This window comes from Capra hircus, chromosome 7 (genome assembly GCF_001704415.2).
Source record: "Capra hircus breed San Clemente chromosome 7, ASM170441v1, whole genome shotgun sequence".
NCBI classification, from domain to species: domain Eukaryota; kingdom Metazoa; phylum Chordata; class Mammalia; order Artiodactyla; family Bovidae; genus Capra; species Capra hircus.
Window position 1 is genome coordinate 17,023,084 of NC_030814.1, and position 22,529 is coordinate 17,045,612.

Below are 22,529 nucleotides of genomic sequence, written 5' to 3' on the forward strand. Positions count from 1 at the left end.
TACAATGGGATATTACTCAGTCATAAACAAGAATGAAATAATGCCATTTACAGCAACATGGATAGACCTAGAGATTATCATAGTAAGTGAAGTAAATCAGACAGAGAGAGACAAATATCGTATGCTATCACTTATATTCTGAACCTAAAACAAAAATGATACAAATTAGCTTATTTACAAACAGACTCACAGACTTAAGAGTATGAGCTTACAGTTACCAGGGAGGATGGGTATTGGGAGGTGGAGGGATAGATTAGGAGTTTGGGACTGACATGTATACACTGCTATACTTACAACAGCCAACCAACAAGGGTCTACTATACAGCACAGGGAACTCTGCTCAATACTCTATAATAATCTAAATATGAAAATAATTAGAAAAAGAAGATACATGTATATGTATAACTGAATGACCTTGCTGTACACCTGAAACTAATACAACATCATTAATCAACTATCCTCCAATATAAAATGAAGATTTTTTTAAGTTAAAGTTGCTGCAAATTCTAAATGAATATATGCAACTTCTTTAGAACAATGCTTAGCACATTGAAATTTTTAAATAAGCATTAACTCTCATAAGCTCCAAACCCCCACAATGCTGATACATAGTAGGCATTCAGTAAACACTTTCATTCATTCAGTAATGATAGAACATTGAAAACTATGTGAATATGAATATATGGGCAGTGACTCAATGAAGAGTGATGCTCAGTCGTGTCCGACTCTTTGCAACCCCATGAACTACACAGTCCATGGAATTCTCCAGGCCAAAATACTGGAGTGGGTAGCCTTCCCCTTCTCCAGGGGATCTTCCCAACCGAGGGATCAAAGCCAGGTCTCCCGCACTGCAGGCAGATTCTTTACCAGCTGAGCCACAAGGGAAACCCGATTAACTGTGTAGAGTCTCATTTTCCTCCTAGATTCCACAGTGGTTTTGAACGTGAAAATGTTGCTCAGTTGTTTCCAACTCTTTGTGACTCCATGGACTATACAGTCCATGGAGTTCTCCAGGCCAGAATACTGGAGTGGGTAGCCATTCCCTTCTCCAGGGGATTGTCCCAACCCAGGGATCGAACCCAGGTTTCCTACATTGCAGGTGGATTCTTTACCAGCTGAGCCACCAGGGAAGCCCAAATGGTTTTACACTTTCGAAATTCTTAGTCAATTTTAAACAAAATATGAGCCAGATCTTTATTTCAAATCCTTTTCTAAACATGATGGTGCTATTAATTTGAATGAGAGATTGCAAACAGCCTTTTCAGCTGATAGATCTCACATTTATAAATAATGCTTTCATTAAGATTGTTATCTTCAGAAGTGATTACTACAGTAGTTAGTTACCCTTGTGCCAATCTGTGTTGCCAAAAAAACCTGTGATGCCTGTGTTGGCATCAGCTTTACATGTCTAGGAAAGATGCATTCAATTTTTAGACGTTTTGGAGTTGTGAATATGTAATCATTTTCTCGATGAAAATAAGAATCTTTAAACAATCATTTCTGGAGAAAGAATACCATTGCTTGACACAAATTATGTAACTTTTAACATAGCAATTTTGTTATGTTAAATGGAATAGACAAGTATCTATAGAGCACAGTCCATGAACATTTCAAGGTACATCAAATTGAACTAGGGAAAAAAACTTTTCTATTCAGTATACATTACTTTTAAAAAATAAGCAATATGGTTCTCACGATATATGGTAGTCTTGACACTTCCAGCAGAGGGCATTTCTTCTATATTAGCACTGAATGCTGGTCAAAGAGCATGACCTTGGACTTTTATTTAAACTCTAAGAATTTTTAAAAATCCACTGGTAGAAGGAGTCTCTATGAAGAGAAGGGTGATTTACTGGTAACAGAAAAGCTCAGCTTCCATTACTACTGATGGCTATGCTTCTGTTTATGTTTTCCCTAAGCCATTACTATTTAAAATGTTACTGTTAGCATTCTTAGTTGTCCCATTGGTTGGTATATAACTCTCCTACTTAAACATATAGAACAAATCATATTAATTAAAATAAACTGTTGGGCAGTTACGTTGTGTCACAGACTGTCTCTGTAGACTATAAATTCAAATTAAGAGCTTTGTTGCCTGTTCCTGAGCATAGAAAGATTCCTTTTACTGCGTCCGTAGTAGCAAAAGAAATCAACTACCTTACAAAAGAACATCCATTTGAATTCTTGCAGAAATAGCTAGATAAGATGCATAGTGAGTTATCATAAACATATAATAAATTCTTGGCTAAAGTACCCAACCTGCTAATTTATGATGGCAAGTGTTGATATTTCATAGTATTGAGTATGGATATTCAGAGATATAACTGCATTTATACATATATATTAAATGTTTTTCTATATATTCATTAATTCTATTTATATATATTTCTATACATTAAATATATATAGCATTAGGTTCCAGGAATTCTAAGTAGTATGTTAACAAACTGTGATATATTTTCATAAAATAATTACACATTATTTTCTGGATATTTAAGTGTTAAACTGAGGCAAAATAATTTGATGGGAGTTGGACTCACTTACTTTAAGAAATGCTTTTTTTTTTAACTTCCAAAAACAAAGATGGGATTTCCACTTATATAAACACTGAATGTCCTTTACACGTCACAAAAGTCTCTATATTAAAAATAAAGTCTCTAAGTTTGAAAAGAAAGCAATACAAATAAATGGTGCCCTTAAGCATTTTTGAGGTTTTCTGAATGTCAAAACCTTAATGTTTTCCTTTTTCCTATTGAATCCTCCCCAAACAAGCATACCATGATTAGCTTTAGAGGAAATAACTAACTTAAGTTAGAAATAAGTTTGCAAAGCTCTCTCTGCTCTCTTATCAAAGTCAGATTTTTGCCATTCTCTCATTCCCATAATGCTTCTACTGAAAATGGTATAAAGCCTCATACCTCCCATGTATGATTCCCATTATCTAACTACTTTGGAGATACAATACAAAGTTCAGAAAAAAAAACACAAAATTTTAAACTATTCTATTTTGGAGAAGACAAAGCTAAGCAATAAATCAATTGTCTAAGTTTACATGAAAAGAATAACAGTTTCTCCATTTCCACTAAATGTATGCTAAAGAAGATGGACTGAAAACTATACATTTCTTAAAACCTGGATTTTATTTATTTATTTTACTTTACAATATTGTATTGGTTTTGCCATACACCAACATGAATCCACCATGGGTATACACATGTTCCCCATCCTGAACCTCCCTCCCTCCTCCCTCCCCACCAATACAGTATACTAACACATATATATGGAATTTAGAAAGATGGTAACGATAACCCTGTATGCGAGACAGCAAAAGAGACACAGATATATAGAACAGTCTTTTGGACTCTATGGGAGAGGGAGAGGGTGGGATGATTTGGGAGAATGGCATTGAAACATGTATAATATCATATATGAAACGAATTGCCAGTCCAGGTTCAATGTAGGATACAGGATGCTTGGGGCTGGTGCACTAGGAAAACCTGGGTTTTAAAACATTAAGCAAAAGTAGTTACAGATTTGTATCATCTGGAGAACATACCAAAAAGTAGGTAGGTCTCACCTATTAAGTCTAGTATTATAAAGACCTGTCTCCAAAGTAAGAAATGGCAACCCACTCCAGTGTTCTTGCCTGGAGAATCCCAGGGACGGGGGAGCCTGGTGGGCTGCCATCTCTGGGGTCGCACAGAGTCGGACACAACTGAAGCGACTTAGCAGCAGCAGCAGCAGCAGCAACCAAAGTAAGAAGCTAGCTCTCTAACTCTGCGGTTTATGTGCATAAAAAGAGCTACTAAAAAATGGTGTCATTTACATTCACAGTGATTATATTCAACACTGGCTTTCTGGTTTATAACAGATTTTCCATAACTTTTTCTCAAATTCTGGATGGTATTTTATCTGACCTCTCCCTAAAGTCTGGGATTAAGTGCTATTCAGAATCATGTTTCTACAGAAATGTCTTTAAAAAAGAACTTCAAATTCTATAACTCTCAATTTTAGCATAGCATTTGATAAATGACCTTGCTACTTTTTTGTTTGTTTGTTTGTTTTTTATTTTATTTTTTAATATAAATTTATTTCTTTTAGTTGGAGGTTAATTACTTTACAATATTGTATTGGTTTTGCCATACATCAACATGAATCCGCCACAGGTATAAACATGTTCCCCATCCCCCTCTGGGTCGTCCCAGTGCACCAGCCCCAAGCATCCAGTATCATGCATCTTACTACTTTAAAAAAAAAAAAAAATAGGAAGCATTCTGTCATTCTGCTACATTTCCAGTGAAAGAAAAAGGACATGAATTAATCCCTAAGACTACCTCAGATTATTTCATAGGTCAAGGAAGAAATGCCTGAATTATGCCTTTCCCACAAACAATTGCTGAAGATTATTCAGTCAAGCCCATATGATGAACTCTTGGTGTGAATAAGCTCTCTGAAGAGAAGACCATATCCAGTTCTATTCACCTCTATATAACCTAGCCCAGTGTTTTGGGGTTAGTAGGCACTCAATAAATGTTTGCTGGATGAATGGACAAATTAATTATACACAGTAAAACTGTTCTAAAATGTGGTAGATATTGAATAGATATTGAATAAACTGTAAACCATGACAAATCTCTTAATAGTATAAGCTATCAGTTCAGTTCAGTCGCCCAGTCTTGTCTGACTCTTTGCGACCCCATGGACTGCAGCACACCAAGCTTCCCTGTCTGTCACCAACTCCCAGAGTTTATTCAAACTCATGTCCATTCAGTTGGTGATGCCATCCAACCATCTCATCCTCTGTCGTCCCCTTCTCCTCCTGCCCTCAATCTTTCCCAGCATCAGGGTCTTTTCAAATGAATCAGTTCTTCGCATCAGGTGGCCAGAGTATTGGAGTTTCAGCTTCAGCATCAGTGTTTCCAGTGAATATAAGCTATACGTGTACTAAAAGTCCAACATAGCAGGTAGCTTAAAAGGTCCTCTAATTTCAGTCTTCTAATAGTTTTGTGTTTTACATTAGTCAAACACACTAGGTTGGCACCAAGTAAACATGATTTACTCTGTCTTGTTTCCATTGTACTAAAATCTCATTCTTAAAAAGAATGTAGAGATGATAAGTAAATGAATGAATTTTCAAGAAGTTGTCTTTTGGTATGATCACTGAATTTAAGAATCCACTAGTAATGTAGAAACTAAGGATGAAGTTACAAATTTTAAGGCTCTTAGAGTCCTCATATTTTATTCATACAAATAATTTAACAATACACATTGGATATACCAACTACCATCACTTGTGACACTAGTGGTTAAAGATTATTTACCTAAGAATACATAGCAACACCTAAGCTTCTAACACATAGGAATCAAGAGATATTTTGTGAGCGCATGGGAAATAGATGGGGAAACAGTGGAAATAGTGTCAGACTTTATTTTTTTGGGCTCCAAAATCACTGCAGATGGTGACTTCAGCCATGAAATTAACAGACGCTTACTCCTTGGAAGAAAACTTGTGACCAACCTAGATAGCATATTCAAAAGCAGAGACATTACTTTGCCAACAAAGGTCCATCTAGTCAAGGCTCTGGTTTTTCCAGTGGTCATGTATGGATGTGAGAGTTGGACTGTAAAGAAAGTTGAGTGCTGAAGAATTGATGCTTTTGAAGTGTGGTGTTGGAGAAGACTCTTGAGAGTCCCTTGGACTGCAAGGAGATCCATCCAGTCCATTCTAAAGGAGATCAGCCCTGGGATTTCTTTGGAAGGAATGATGCTAAAGCTGAAACTCCAGTACTTTGGCCACCTCATGAGGAGAGTTGACTCATTGGAAAAGACTCTGATGCTGGGAGGGATTGGGGGCAGGAGGAAAAGGGGACAACAAAGGATGAGATGGCTGGATGGCATCACTGACTCAATGGACGTGAGTCTGAGTGAACTCCTGGAGATGGTGATGGACAGGGAGGCCTGGCGTGCTGCGATTCATGGGGTCACAAAGAGTCGCACACGACTGAGTGACTGAACTGAACTGAACTGAACTGAAAGTGTACAGAGCACTGTGCTGTTTGCTAAATGAAATACCCTCTTTGAATAAAAATTTAGAGTAAAAATTATAATTAAAAGTCTTCCTCAAGGAACTGCCAATATAGATGAAACCATAGCACATGTGGGAAAAAATGCAATCATCAAATAACTGCTAAAGAACCTAACAGAGAAGAAGTAACAAAGCAATATATCATTAATTTACCAAAATAGTGCTGATGTTAGGTATGATAGGACTCAAACGAAGACAAGCCAATCACATCAGGGTTAGGTAGTTGGGAAAGAGTTTATGAAAGAAGTGGGATATGGATTAAGTGTGAAGAATGTGCAGGATTGGGATATATGAAAAGGCATTTCAAGTGAATGGTGCAGCGAAGTAAATAACGCAAACGTGGGAAAACATTGGTCTGAAGGTAATAAGGAAAATCATCTCCCAGAGGAGAGATGACGGCAGCTATTTCTTACTTAGTGGATTCTTGGTTTATTTTTAAAGGATAGAACTCAGGAACAGCCAGATGGAAGAGACACCTAGGGTAAAGCATGGGGAAAGAAAGTAGAGACCTCATGACCTGTTTCCCAGCAGGCTGCTCTCCCCAGATCCCCATGTGTTTACCAGCTTGGAAACGCTGAACCTCTCCTTGTGGGTTTTTATGAAGGCTCCATTACACAGGCATAATTGGCTAAATCATTGGTCACCTGTGATGGGATTTCACCTCCAGCTCCTCCTCTCTCCCCAGAGGTGGGGATTACAAATTCCAGCTCTCTAATCATGTGGTTCATTCCACTGGTCACCAGTCTCCAACCCTATGGGTTTCTGTTAACATAACAAAAGACACCTTTATAGCTCTCCTCACAGTAAATTCCAAGGGTTTTAGGAGCTCTGTGCCAGAAACTGGTAAGAAGACTGAAAATATATTTCTTATTATAAATCATACTATCACAGCACCTGAACTGTGGACTGATTGCAGAGGGATGAATGTGAGAATGATTGCAGAGTAAGTTGTCCCTTAACTGGCAACTGACAGTGCAGACAAGATTGGAAGCAGAGGTGTAAATTACTCTGTGAACTTCAGACCCTGTGTTATTGAGTGTGGGGGCTAAAGGTCAATTTGGATAAGTTATATATATGCGTGTGTGTGCATGTATGTATATATATATATATATATATGAAAAAATACATGAATGATTAATATAATTGGAATGGGAATGAAAATAACCATCAAGAAGTTGAATTTAGAGAGTTTAGGACAAAAATAAGTTTTAAAGACACTGAATGACTGTTTGGGAGACACATGAATTACAGATGTGGAGACAGCACCTGAATATGTGGGAGTAGCTGTGGGGTTTTCTGAGACGGAAGAGAAAATAGTCTAGGACTGAATCCTGAAGTAAACCCACATTTCCAGGACAGCAGGAAAGGAGAGAGCAGAGAGCTAATTTTCCCCTCTGGTCTGCGCCGCCCTCTGAAGCCAGTCTGCACTATGCCGTACAGAGGAGAAGGACCTAAAGGGTTGTTTGAGGGGAATAAAGTCCAACATGACTTCACTTTTCATCCCTCAGATACCAGCTGGTAGGACAATTTGAAATCATTCATTTGACCAGATGGTTAATGTTGTTTAACAGTACAATTAGCTAATAAATAATTGTAAAGTACTTTGTAAATATAAAGTACTACATAATGTTTAATAATAACATTAAATCAGGCGGCTTATTTCACTCATTTTTATATCCAAGTGTTTTATTGGTGTTTCAGGAGAAATGCCAATAATATGATCGAATGCCATCATTATAGACTGTACTTGAAAAATACAACAAAGGGATTATAGGGAAACAAAAGCAGCCTTGGCCATGCTAGGCTGAACAGAGTGAATGGGCAAGAAACGTCTCCTTCACCAAAGACAAGAGGCAACAACAACATGATCACAGAAATGTGTAACTGAACACTGAGTAACAAACCACTGTGATATGTAGCAACTTCATCCTACCCACATATTTATTAAAAAGGGAATTTATCAGATAGAATGACATGAAGGCACAGGGCTGGAGAAGGAACATCAACACAGGAGCTCTGGGGAAGCCACTGCATACAAGCAGTCTCATAAAATAATGAAATAATACCAACATGTTTTGATTCATAACTCACCTACTACTTACAATAATGCCTTAAGGTTCATACCATTCAGTTCAGTTCAGTCGCTCAGTCGTGCCTAACTCTTTGAGACCCCATGAATCGCAGCACGCCAGGCCTCCCTGTCCATCACCATCTCCCAGAGTTCACTCAAACTCACGTCCATCGAGTCGGTGATGCCATCCAGCCATCTCATCCTCAGTCATCCCCTTTCCTGCTGCCCCCAGTCCCTCCCAGCATCAGAGTCTTTTCCAATGAGTCAACACTTTGCATGAGGTAGCGAAAGTACTGGAGTTTCAGCTTTAGCATCATTCCTTCCAAAGAACACCCAGGGCTGATCTCCTTCAAATGGACTGGTTGGATCTCCTTGCAGTCCAAGGGACTCTCAAGAGTCTTCTCCAACACCACAGTTCAAAAGCATCAATTCTTCGGTGCTCAGCTTCCTTCACAGTCCAACTCTGGCATCCACACATGACCACTGGAAAAACCATAGCCTTGACTAAACAGACCTTTGTTGGCAAAGTAATGTCTCTGCTTTTGAATATGCTATCTAGGTTGGTCATAACTTTTCTTCCAAGGAGTAAGCGTCTTTTAATTTCATGGCTGCATTAATATCCCCTATTTTGCAAAATGAGGCAACAGAGATGTTAAGAAACTTGCCCAATATCACACAGCCAGTAACAGGCAGGATGTGGATTCAAACCTAGACAGTATGGCTATTCTGGGAAGAATCTGGGAAATAAAACCTAGTGGGTCAGATGCAGCACTAGCCTCTTCCTGCTTTTTCCTGCCTCAAAACAAGGACATGATCCTGGAGCTACAGCAGCCATCTTGGAGCCATGAGGTGAAGGGCAAGAAAACACAGAGGCATCAGCTCTGCTGCTGTCAAGCGACTTAACCTATGCCAGAGGTCACCTGCCTCTGGATTTCCCATTATACAAGAAAAATAAACACCTGTTTGTTTAAACCACCAGTCAGGGTTTTTGCTCTTTGCAACTTAAACCCATATGGCAAGTAATAATGATGCTACTAACAGTGAACATTTATTGAGTGTTTGCTATGAACAGTTTACTATTTTGTATGTTTTTTGTGTACTTAGTCATTTCATTCTGACGGCAACGCTATGAAGCAGGCACTGTGATTATTCCCATTTTCCTGCTCAGGAAACTGAAGCACACTTTATCTGGCTTGCCTGTGGTCACACAGCTTATAAGGGATTCAAATCCAGCACCTGGCTTCAAAACCTCTATTCTTCAACAAATAGTACTCTAAGCAGTGAAGCATTATAAACAGCGTTTCAGTTACAGTCACAAATTAAGTAAGGATCCTTCAACATTGTTTTGGAGACTCTAGAGCACATGTTTCTCAACAAGCATGCTATTGACATTTCAGGAAGACAACTCTTTATGGTTTAGGTTTGTTTTACATTAAAGATGTCTACAGTCTCTGTTCCCTGGTTCCCAGAGTCACTCCCTGGACAGTGTCAACCAAAAGTCTCTCCACATTTCCCCATAGGGAGATAGTATCGCCCCAGTTAGGACCACCATTCTAGAACTTTATTCGGCAATGTTCTCTGTAATAGTCCAAATAGTAGATCATTTAAGCTTAGTAGAACGTTGGTCTCAGTCAGTCTCACTCACAATCACTAAACTCCAACCTTGTGGAATGAAATAAGTCATAGACAACACACACGCAAATGAGGACAGCTGTGTTCCTCTCAAACTATTTTGTCCGCATTTTACAGATGAGAACCCTGGGGCACAGAAGCAGGTAAGAAACTCGCCGAGGGGACTCAACTATAGTACATATAGTTGTACTATGTACGTATAGTACATATGTGTACATATATAGCACATATACATGCATATGAATGATATGGATTCAACCCAAAGGCAGAGTGATTCCAGAGCATGTGCTTTTAATCAGGATACTTTTGAGTTTGCAGAATTTAGATCTTTTTTTTTTACTAGCACAAGGCATAGTAAATGCTTCAGAAAACTTCTCCCACTCCAGATTCTGGCCCTCCTCTGCCTGTTGGTTGCTCTTTCCTGTAGTAAGCACCACGCCCACCCCTGACTTGCTTCTGGACAGTCAGGACTCCGCTTCCAAGGACATACTTTGTGCTTAACCATTCCTCAGCTTGGCATTCCTGGTTGTCTCTGACATACAGCTATCCACAGAGGACCCCAAATAAAAGATTTTACCAAACTGATCACTGGAACAGTTACTCAGTGATCTGTGACTGTTTTTATTTTACACCTCTCAAGGTCTTATTTAAGAGATCCCAAGTCTGCCGTGGCTCATTGAGATGAGCAGAATTAGAAAGCTCTTGGCCCATGGTCTGGTACATGTAAGAGCCTTTGTATTAACTACCAGTCACATAACATACAGAGGAGCATCCAGATAGCTCTGGTCTAGATTTCAATATTTGTGTAAATCCAGTTAGACCCACCAAAACTGAGAACCCACAAGTCAGTTCGAGTAGTACTAGTGAGCAAGGTTGTGACTGTTAGTTCTGTTCAGAGTATTTCAGCCCAAGTTTTAGGTTCCCTGTTGTGTTTGGATGAAAAAGGACCCCCTAATCAAATAGAGTCAAGTTCCCACATCTACTCAACTAACCAAGGAGCCTTATGGATGAGGCACATTCCAGATGGTTAAGATTATGGTACAGATCAGTGAAGTCTCATGGGATTTCACTGCTCCTAAGTGTCTAAGATTGCAGTTCTTTTTCCAAGGTACACAGGTGGGGAATTTACCAAAAGTGAAGAAGAGCAGTCTACTAAAGATGGGAAAAATGGAAACATTATCACTTCATAATGCTTTTTAAAGAGAACTAGACTACACTGGTTCCAACTTTTTTTTTGTTTGTTTTGTTTTGTTTTGTTTTTCTGTACAGACAGGCTTTCATTACAAATTTTAAATATAATAAAGGAAACTAGGGAACAAACTATGCTGTGTGCTCAGTCATATCCGACTGTGCGACCCATGGACTGTAGCCCACCAGGCTTCTCTGTCCCTGGGATTTCCCAGGCAAGAGTACTGGAGTGGATTGCCATTCCCTTCTCAAGACCTTCCCAACCCAGAAATCCTACCCACGTCTCCTGAGCCTCCTGCACTGTCAGACAGATTCTTTACCAATGAGACACCAGGGGAACAAATTTCCTAGTTAATTATGTTTAATAAATTGATAGATTATTTTTTCTTCCAATAGTTTTTTTGACAGAACTTACTTGTTAATGCACTGCATTAACAAAGCCTAAAACTAAGAATTATATATAAATTCTTAAGAACATACTAATGTGAAATATAATAATGCTCATGAAAATAAACATACATTTCGAGGCCCTATTATTTTTATTCAATATAAATAAAATTATTAGGGGAAAATATAGTTCTAATAGTATTTTCCTCCTATCTTGGTCATATTAATAATTTCTTATTTTCTTATGAGTCAGTTTTTTTCTTCAAAGCAAATATAAGAAGGTTGTGGTAGGTAAATAACTCTGCCTAATATTGTTAATTGCTAACAGCTCAATTATGCTGTGATGTACCTATAATTGTCAATAAGCTTCAGAAATCCTTATCTTGGAGTATATTATGTATACAATTCATTTAAATTACATTAGTTATACAAATTTTTTAATGAAGCAGAGAGATTATACTTTTAGTTTTCACAACTAGAGATAATGATCAAAATATTTATGTTCACATTACATATTTTGTTCTGTTGACATTCATGATTCACTTACTCAGTACAATATTAGCGCATTACATGGGGGGAGAAAAGACAAATCTAATTTTTTATGTTTGGATTTTTTGAATATCTATACTATATATCCGGAGAGGGCAATGGCACCCCAATCCAGTACTCTTGCCTGGAAAATCCCATGGTCAGAGGAGCCTGGTAGGCTGCAGTCCCTGAGGTCGCTAAGAGTAGGACACGACTGAGCGACTTCACTTTCAGTTTTCAGTTTCATGCATTGGAGAAGGAAATGGCAACCCACTCCAGTGTTCTTGCCTGGAGAATCCCAGGGACGGGGGAGCCTGGTAGGAGGCCGTCTGTGGGGTCGCACAGAGTCGGACATGACTGAAGAGAATTAGCAGCAGCAGCAGCATTCTATATATCTATATATGAATTTTAGAAAGTTCCTTTTTAAAATGTCTAGCCCAATTCCAGTAACATTATTCAGGGAATAAAGTATTCAAACTATTTTTAATCTTAATTAATGATACTTGTAGAATGGTTTTTAAAACATGGTAAATGTTGCATTTACAAGCCCAGACTCCAGAACGTGAATCCCTGATTTCAATCCAAAGATAGTTGGTCAAGTGACATTAATATTCTATGCCTGTTTTCTCCTCTATAGAACGGGGATAGCAACATTGTGTCGTAAGGATTTAAAGATTGATACATTAGTGCTATGTCAGTAATTTCTGTTAATATTTTCCTGCTTGGAAGGAGTTCAACTCAATGTGCAAATTAATGATGCCCAAGTTCACGTATATAAAATGGGTAACAACAGTTTTTAATCTTCAAAATTGCATGAAAGCTGTATATGGTATACTTATACCTTAAAGGATACTCAAAGTATAATTTAGCACCTTATATGCTAAATTTTAAATCTCAAAGTAGTGAGCTCAGGAGTACTGCCGCTTGTCGTATGACGTGGTGGTGAAAAATCTCGTATCTTTCAAGCTGCTATTAAAACCTATATGATCCATGACCTCACTCTGACCATATGGGAACAGATGAAGAAACTAAGATGGTATGGGGTCCAGGCAAGGTTGGGGCTAGGAGATGAGGAGGGTTCCAGACAGAGGATAAAGAAGCAAAGTAAAGGAAACCCAAGTACATATATATATCACATCCTAGGGCTGGCCAGGCATAGTGAGCCTAACACTCCAACAAGGAAACCTGTGTGCAAGCAGGTTTCTGTGGAAAATGCAATGCCTCTGCTTTCTTTTCACTACTCAAACAAGATCAGAACAGTCTCACGCCAAGTTTTTATCCTTTCCTCTTGTATGACAGGCTGTTTATTATCCAAGAATTCCGACGAGAATAAAATAGAGGGCTTCTGGAAGACATTCAGTGAACAGCTTCTTGTCTGTTAGAATCCTATCCGTTTAAAACCCTTCTAGCAGAGGATCTTTTAGGATGTATCAGCATTGGTTTTAGAATCCTTCTGTGACAGCACATCATGGTTGATGTGCTGGTAGAAACAGGAGTGAGGAAAAGAGAAAGGAAATACATGCAGATGAGTCCTTGTTGTATGCTGGGTTAAGTACGCCGTGGCCAATCCTGAACAGTGGCACATATAAGAGAAATGATTAACTGCACTTGGGTTACTGTGATATGTACTTTGCAGGATTATATACATATATAGTTCCATATTCTAACATTTTGCTCTGTATCTCACAATCACCCAGAATCAGAAAGTCTTTTTTTTTTAAGCAAATGCTGTATGGAACCTTGCTAACAATTTGGTGCTTTCTTGGGTGATTTAAATTGATTATTTCAAATCTGATCTTATTTCTAGGAAAAGATGGACCTGCCTTTAAGGTATATCCAGTGCAGTGTGGTCTTCTTCTTGTGGCTAAAGCCTTCCTGGTGAGCTTCTCTGCAACTTAAGGCCACTGATATGTTGATCAGTGAGGGAAAAAATACTGTGAAAAATATTCTCTTATTAATTGCAAATCTAATTCTAGATTGTATTTATATGCACGCATATCCTGGGAAGCCATACAGTTTTTAAATCTAGAAATATAGAAAACTCACTTAGAACTATACTTAGAAACTCCCCTGGAGTGGCGCTGGTTGGACTACTTTGCTCCTCTGCCGAAGCAGTGCTCATGAACGGTAAGAGACAGTGAGTAAAAGAATAAAGAAAGAGAAGCCCTCAATAAAGCAGTGACTGCACATGCTCAGGCCCTGAATAACTGAGTGTTGACTGGAGTCTGGAAGTTACAAAAATGCTAAGATGTGATTTTTCTTTTAGGTGGGAAATGAGGAAGGATGAAAAACTAGCAGAGGAAGAAAAAGCGATGCTGGAACATCTAAAGCTTGTATGCACCGTCCAGGACTCTTCTGCCGCAGATAACACAGAGGAACAGTCATCTGCAGAAAACAGCAACAGCTTTATTTTAGGAAGTGATCATATGTAATGGAGTAGGCTTTCTACTCTAGTCGGAATGAACCTCTGAAGTGCTGTGAAGCATGAAACCCATGAGTAATCGCTCAACTGAAAAGGAGAACAGCACGTAAAGAATAAAATGCTATATATTTTTCAGTTTAAAATTAATTTCAAATGTTTTTTTCTCTCCTCAGTCTTTCTCTTAATATGATATAACTGCTGCCATCTCGTGTTCCCTTTGAATTACTTTTTTTTTTCCCCCTTCAGTTTTCAAGTATCTATGACAACAGGCAAACTGTTTAGAAATCTTTTCCCTAAGGATTTTAAAACACAACATTTGAATGTTAAGTTGGAATCACTTGGCCCCTTGAGGGTCATCTGAAAAGTTCAAATTAATTTTGTAGCCGTAACCCAAGTCCAGATCGTAACTGCCTTTAATAGCACTGCTGTACCAGTCTCCTTTCCCATCACCTCTTCCTCATCCAATTTATTTTAATCAGAGCCACAAAAAGCACTCTCTTGAAGTATAACTTTAGTAATATCTATGCCTACGGTGGGCTTCATTGGTGGCACAGTGGTACAGAATCCCCCTGCCAATGTAGGAGTTGCTGGTTCGATCTCTGGGTCAGGAAGATCCCCCGGAGGAGGAAATGGCAACCCACTCCAGTTTTCTTGCCTGGAAAACCCCATAGACAGAGGAGCCTGGCAGGCTACTGTTGATGGGTTGGCAGAGTCAGACACAACTTAGTGGCTAAATAACAACAATCTACGTGTCCATAGTGATTTTTCAAACATCACATTCAAACTTCTAATCATATGCTTTCAGAACCTATACCCAGAGGTGCCAAGTTCAAGGAACTGCCTGTCATCTGAGCCACACACCTGTCATTTTTCCCAAGAAGAAATCATCTTTCCCCCAAAGTCATGTTCAAAACTCACTCTAGCACTTCATTATCCATAATTTCATAGTTTCTGTTACTTCTCTTATTTCCAGTACATTGATACACACACATGCACAGACACACAAAAGAAATGGAATATGTTCTCGTGCCGTCTATGCCAAGTAAAGTTGTATTTACTGTATCCTTCCAATCAGTGCCTGATATTAGATGAAAAAGACATCGAAGGCTTTATGATGTAATTTGAAGTCTCCGTTTATAACAGTAGTCGCCCCAAATGTCTACTATAGTTATTCATCTAATAATAAATGTTATTAAACATTTATTAAACAGTTAATTAACAGTTATTAAACAGTTAATAAACACAGTTGCTTAAATGGCTGTCATTGTGAGAAGACAGCAAAGACAATTAGACTGTTGAGCAATCTATAGGACATCTGGGAGAAGCCTTATATCATGAATTATTTTAGACCATATGACATTGAACATCATAGTCTCTGAGATTCTCAGGTTATCCAGGCCCTCACATTCTGTGAACTTTATAAACTGTTTCAGTTCAGTTCAGTCGCTCAGTCGTGTCCGACTCTTTGCGACCCCATGAATCGCAGCACGCCAGGCCTCCCTGTCCATCACCATCTCCCGGAGTTCACTCAGACTCACGTCCATCGAGTCCGTGATGCCATCCCGCCATCTCATCCTGGGAGAGGTGTGTATAGACTACCCAGTTCCCAAGGGAAAGTACTTGAGCATTTTGCAAAGAGTGAAGCTTGGCGGAGGCCACCTTAGAGAATCTCTTGCATTGTTTCCTTTCGTAAAACACATGAATGGCCATGTGGTCAGCTGCTTGCCAAATGACACAGTTTATTTTTAAAGAATTTTACTTTGGTTGGCCAGTATAATCATAAACCAAGTATTTTAAGACATGGTTGAAATAATTTCTAAAAATTCTTTTGAAGACCATTTAAAAAATGGTAAGAAACTTTTGTGAGAATTAGACTTTCTGTATAGTATTACCTATAAACAGTTACTATAACAACCAACATAAGGCAACAGTTGACTTTTATTCCTTCAGCTTAGGGATGTAATAATGCTGCATAAGTATGTTTTATTAGAATAGACACTAAAATAGTTTAAAAAAACAAAACTGATCCAAAAACTAAATAAAATCATCTTATAAAGTTACAGGATTTCACATTTGGTTTCTTTTGCCTAATATATCTAAAGATCATCTGTTAACACTATTTTTAATTGAATCTGTACATTTCTGTATTAATCCTGGAAAGTGATTTAGTTTGTATTAAAAAAAAAATTCTGTATGGTTCCTTTTCGAAAGGAAAGGTGTATAATATGGAGAGAATGAGATGAGGTGAAAGGAGACCAGGGTTTTCACTTGATTTCTGTTCTACATGGCTCTATTAAAGTACTGTAGTTATAAGTGCAATAAATTTATTTTTTCTTAAATTTTTAATTGAAGGACAGTTACTTTACAATACTGTATCGGTTTCTGTCATACAGCGTGAATCAGCCATAAATATACGTATGTCCCCTCCCTCTTGAACCTCACTCTCACCCCTTTAGGGTGGTGCTGAGCCCCAGTTTCAGCTCCCTGTGTTACACAGCAGCTTCCCACTAGCTGTGTGTTTCCCATACGATCGTGTACAGGTTTCAGTGCTGCTCTCAGCTCGCCCCGCCCTCCTCCCCTGCAGTGTCCACAAGACTGCTCTGCATGCTTGTCTGTTTCCATTCCTGCCCTGCTAATAGGCTCATCAGTTCCATTTTTCTAGGTTCCACATATATATGTTAACATACGATACTTGTTTCCTCTTTCTGGCTTACATCTCTCTGTATAACAGGGTCTAGACCTAGAACTGACACAAATGAGTTCTTGAGTGGCTGAGTAATATTCCACTGTATATATGTACCACAATTTCTTTATCCATTCATCTGTCGATGGACATGTAGGCTGCTTCCATGTCCTAGCTATGAACAATAAAATTTATGATTGGGAATTTAACTGACAAGTCATTGATCTGCCAGATTGTTTTGACTGTACGTTTGATGTTTCTTAAATTATGATAAAAAATGGTACTCCAAAAGTTATTCTTTCTCACATTCATTTTAGTATAAGTAAATAGGAATGAAGTTATATTTAATAACAGTATATGCTTATTACAATAATATTATCTTCCTATAAAATATTCCTCCTGTGTTTTAACTGTATTTTTATGTAATTATAAAGTTATCTATTATTGGCCTGCTGCTGCTGCTGCTAAGTCGCTTCAGTCATGTCCAACTCTGTGCGACCCCATAGACGGCAGCCCACCAGGCTCCCCCGTCCTTGGAATTCTCCAGGCAAGGACACTGGAGTGGGCTGCCATTTCCTTCTCCAATGCATGAAAGTGAAAAGTGAAAGTGAAGTCACTGAGTCGTGTCCAACTCTCAGCGACCCCATGGACTACAGTCCACCAGGCTCCTCCATCCATGGGATTTTTCAGGCAAAATTACTGGAGTGGGGTGCCATTGCCTTCTCTGATTATTGGCCTAGCAATGTTAAAACAATATGAAATAATTTTTAATAAAATACAGTTTGCCCTTGAACAACATAGGTTTGAACTATACAGGTTCACTTACATGCAGATGTTTTACTAAATATATACCACACTGCTACATAATATACAGTTGGCTGATCTGTAGATTCAGAACTGTGGATATAGAGAGTCAATTGGAACATTACACAGTCAGAATAGGCACCCCTAACCCCTGTGTTCAAGAGTCAACTGTATAGATGATAATGTTTATTTCAGATATTTTAGATTGTCATCTCTATGAAAAAAATGTTATAAAACTACCAACTAAGAAATGGGAAACATAAATCACTGTCTACTAATATTGGTTTATGCTAAATATCCTATTATCCCAGTTCTCAGATTCCTGAGTCAAAGGGCGCTTCAGGTAGTTTATATCAGAAATTTCTAATTTTTTGTGTTTTTTTTAAATGATTTTCATGATTCTTGAAGTATTGCATAATTTTAAAAAAACACTGTGCTAGGTGAAATAAGACAGCCACAAAAAGACAAATGCTGTATGATTCTACTTAAATGAAGTATCTAAGAGTAGTCAGATTCATAGAAACAAAGTAGAATGATGGCTACTTGGGATTATGGAGAGGGGGAAAAGAGGAGCTGTTTAATAGGTATAGAGTTTCAGTTTTACAAGATGAAAAATGTTCTGAACATATGTTTCACAACAACATGACTATATTTAATACTGCTGAGCCAGACACTTAAAAATGGTTAAGATGGTTTAAGATGGTGGACTTTATATTATTTTATACTATTATGTGCTCTTTTTTACCATGCGTGCGCACACACACACACACACACACACACACACACACACACAAACGGCTGTAAGTGGAATCTCTACTAATGAACTTCCTTATCATGATGACTGAAAGCTTTTAAAATTTAATGGGGAACTATGAGACCTGTATATTCGGTATCAAAGATTATTCCACACAACAATAAAAACTACCTGCTTTGCCTTTGAGAAATGTATACAACAGCATCATCAGTAGAGCAGTAAACACTTGTTTCTGCAGAATTTAAAGAATCCAAAGCCCTGTAAATCTCTTTTCCCCTCAAAATATCATAATAACTACTTATAAGAATAAAGACTTGTATTAGTAATTACTACAGAATTAACAACGCTATCATAACTTGGCAGCTTGCAAAAACACACGTTTATCATCCCATAGCCTCTGTGTCAAGTGTCTGGACATGGTTTAGCTGGGTTCCCCACTCAGGACCTCACAAGGCTGCAATGCAGGTGTCAGCCAGGCCTTGGACTCATCTGAGGTTCACCTGGGTAATACACCACTTCTAAGTTCACATCGTTGTTAACAACATTCACTACCTTGCAGGCTACCAACTCGGAGCTTCAGTTTCTTGCCATGGGAGTCTAGCCAAAATGGCCTCTTGTTTGCTCAGTAAGGAACAGACAATCTTCAAGGTGAATGTTACAACTGTATGTTACAAAACCACTATATTTAATCATGCACATTCCATCTCCTTTATCAAATTCTAGGAGTTAAGAGCAAGTCGCTCATCCCACTCAAGCTCAGAAGGAGGAGATCCTTTTGTTGCTTTGTAATGGAATTTCCATTTGGTTCCTTATTGTAAATTTTATGTGTTTCTTGAGAATTCTTGCATTTTTGTTCAATGTGAATATATTTTAAGTCATTAGGCATAGTTATAATGGCCCTTTAAGTCTTGTCTAACGATTCCAACAATGAGTTAGCTTGGGATCAGTCTCTATCTCTTAAGGGACTTGTCTTTTCTTTTAAGAGTAGGTAACTCTGTTTGGGGGCAGACTTCAAGACCATCCTTATATTCAAAGATTAATTAGGAGAACTCACACAGCTCATCACATAATTGTACTCACAGCTCAGATTATGTACTCTGTGTGTGTGCATGTGTGTGTGCGTGTGTGTGTGTGTGTGTGTAAGGAAATCTCATTATAAGAATGTGGGAATATATCTTAAAGCCTACTGACCATATTCAATATACCAAGTTCCAGTGAATATTGGGAAATAGATACATTTCTGAGGATATTTTGGAATAATCATGTTGGCATAAGTGTGTAAAGGATTAGAATAAGAAGAGGTCAGACTAAAATTTGTTCTTAAAGAAGTAACCGTGGAGAACTAGGAATTAAAGAGTTCAGACTTGAGATGTAAACTGCTAGAGAAAGTTCATAAAAGTACCAAGAAGAGACTGAAGAATTATGCTGTCCTATTAAATAATATTCCAATGAGGAGGTACCCTTTCCAACTTGAAAACATGATTTTAACATGATGATTTGACAAGTTTTAAAATTCATAGTTTCTCTTATTTATATACATACCTATGTGTGTATGTGTGTGTTAACATATGACTTCTACACTGAATATCTAGCACTTGGGGTTGGGGGAAATAAGCAGAAATTTCAAACCTGTTTTGTCAAATATTTTTTCTTACCCCTAGATTACATGCTAGTCTTGTATTATGGCTTTTCTGTTTACATTAGGATGTTTTGGAATGTCTCAATTTTAGATATTTAAAAACCCAATATGATCTAAACTACTTTAAATATTTTCTATTCATTGCTTCTACTCATCGTTTTCTGTTCATTCCTTCTTCTTTTTTAGGGTCTTCCACACTTATTCTGCCTTCTCTGATGTTCTCTAATTGAACATTTATAAGATTCCAGTTTCCATCCTGTATTATTATATCAATTCAAACTTTTCTTTTTTTTGGATGATCTAAAATGGTTGCTCTAGGATTTGCAATATACATTTATAATTTACTTAAGTCCACATTCCAATAACACAATAATGCTTCATGGGTACTGAAAATACAAAGTATTTTCAATTTCTCCCTCCAGTCCCTGGTAGCACTGCCGTCATTCATTTCACTTATGCATAAGCTACAATCACAGACTGCAGTGTTCACATTACCTTGAACAGTCCTATCTTTTACATCAACTAAGGAAAGTTAAAAAAAGATTTTATTATAATTTATTCCTTCTCATAAACTCTTCAGGTAGACCCAAATTTCTGATCTGTAACATTTCTCTTTGAAGAACTTCTTTTAACATTTTTTCCAGGGCAAATCTATTGATGACAATTTCCCTCCATTTTGTCTAAGAAAGTCTTTATTTTTCCTCTATTTCTAGGGGTAATTTCACTGGATATCAAATTCTAGGTTGGTGTTTCATTCTTTTAAGTCTGAATATATCATTCCACTGTCTACTTGCATAGTTTCTGGGAAAAAAATTTAAAAACTCACATCTTTTTTCTCTCTGTAGGCAGCATTATTTTCTCCCCTGCCTTCTTTCAAAATTATCTCATAGTCTTTGATTTTCTAATGTTTGATTATATATGCCCAAGTGGAATTTTTTTTACTATTCACCTAGTTTAGACTCCTCCCCAGGTCAGTAGGTGCCCAGTATGCTACTGGAGATCAGTGGAGAAATAACTTCAGAAAGAATGAAGGGATGGACCCAAAGCAAAAACAATTCCCAGCTGTGTATGTGACTGGTGATGGAAGCAAGGTCCGATGCTGTAAAGAGCAATATTGCATAGGAACCTGGAATGTCAGGTCCATGAATCAAGGCAAATTGGAAGTGGTCAAACAGGAGATGGCAATAGTGAATGTCGACATTCTAGGAATCAGTGAACTAAAATGGACTGGAATGGGTGAATTTAACTCAGATGACCATTATATCTACTACTGAGGGCAAGAATCCCTCAGAAGAAATGGAGTAGCCATCATGGTCAACAAGAGTCCAAAATGCAGTACTTGGATGCAATCTCAAAAACGACAGAATGATCTCTGTTCGTTTCCAAGGCAAACCATTCAATATCACAGTAATCCAAGTCTATGCCCCAACCAGTAATGCTGAAGAAGCTGAAGTTGAATGGTTCTATGAACACGTACAAGACCTAAGAACTAACACCCAAAAAAGATGTCCTTTTCATTATAGGGGACTGGAATGCAAAAGTAGGAAGTCAAGAAACACCTTGAGTAACAGGCAAATTTGACCTTGGAATGCGGAATGAAGCAGGGCAAAGACTAATAGAGTTTTGCCAAGAAAATGCACTGGTCATAGCGAACACCCTCTTCCAACAACACAAGACTCTACACATGGACATCACCAGACGGTCAACACCGAAATCAGATTGATTATATTCTCTGCAGCAAAAGATGGAGAAGCTCTATATAGTCAATAAAAACAAGACCAGGGGCTGAGTGTGGCTCAGATCATGAACTCCTTATTACCAAATTCAGACTGAAATTGAAGAAAACAGGGAAAACCGCTAGACCATTCAGGTATGACCTCAATCAAATCCCTTATGATTATACAGTGGAAGTGAGAAATAGATTTAAGGGCCTAGATCTGATAGATAGAGTGCCTGATGAACTATGGAATGAGGTTCATGACATTGTACAGGAGACAGGGATCAAGACCATCCCCATGGAAAAGAAATGCAAAAAAGCAAAATGGCTGTCTGGGGAAGCCTTACAAATAGCTGTGAAAAGAAGAGAGGCAAAAAGCCAAGGAGAAAAGGAAAGACATAAGCATCTGAATGCAGAGTTCCAAAGAATAGCAAGAAGAGATAAGAAAGCCTTCTTCAGCGATCAATGCAAAGAAATAGAGGAAAAGAACAGAATGGGAAAGACTAGAGATCTCTTCAAGAAAATTAGAGATACCAAGGGAACATTTCATGCAAAGATGGGCTCAGTAAAGGACAGAAATGGTATGGACCTTACAGAAGCAGAAGAGATGACAAGAATA

The 22,529-nt window shown here is 38.0% G+C and overlaps 1 protein-coding gene across 1 annotated transcript in view; it reads left to right on the forward strand.

Moving 5' to 3' along the window:
* The window catches only part of KIAA0825 (KIAA0825 ortholog), a 397,136-nt gene extending 382,221 nt beyond the window's left edge, over window positions 1-14,915 (forward strand). Inside the window, exon 20 of the mRNA XM_013965785.2 lies at window positions 14,158-14,915. Within this exon, the coding sequence (XP_013821239.2) occupies window positions 14,158-14,323 (166 nt within the window). The 3' untranslated portion in view covers window positions 14,324-14,915. The remainder of the gene's footprint in view (window positions 1-14,157) is intronic.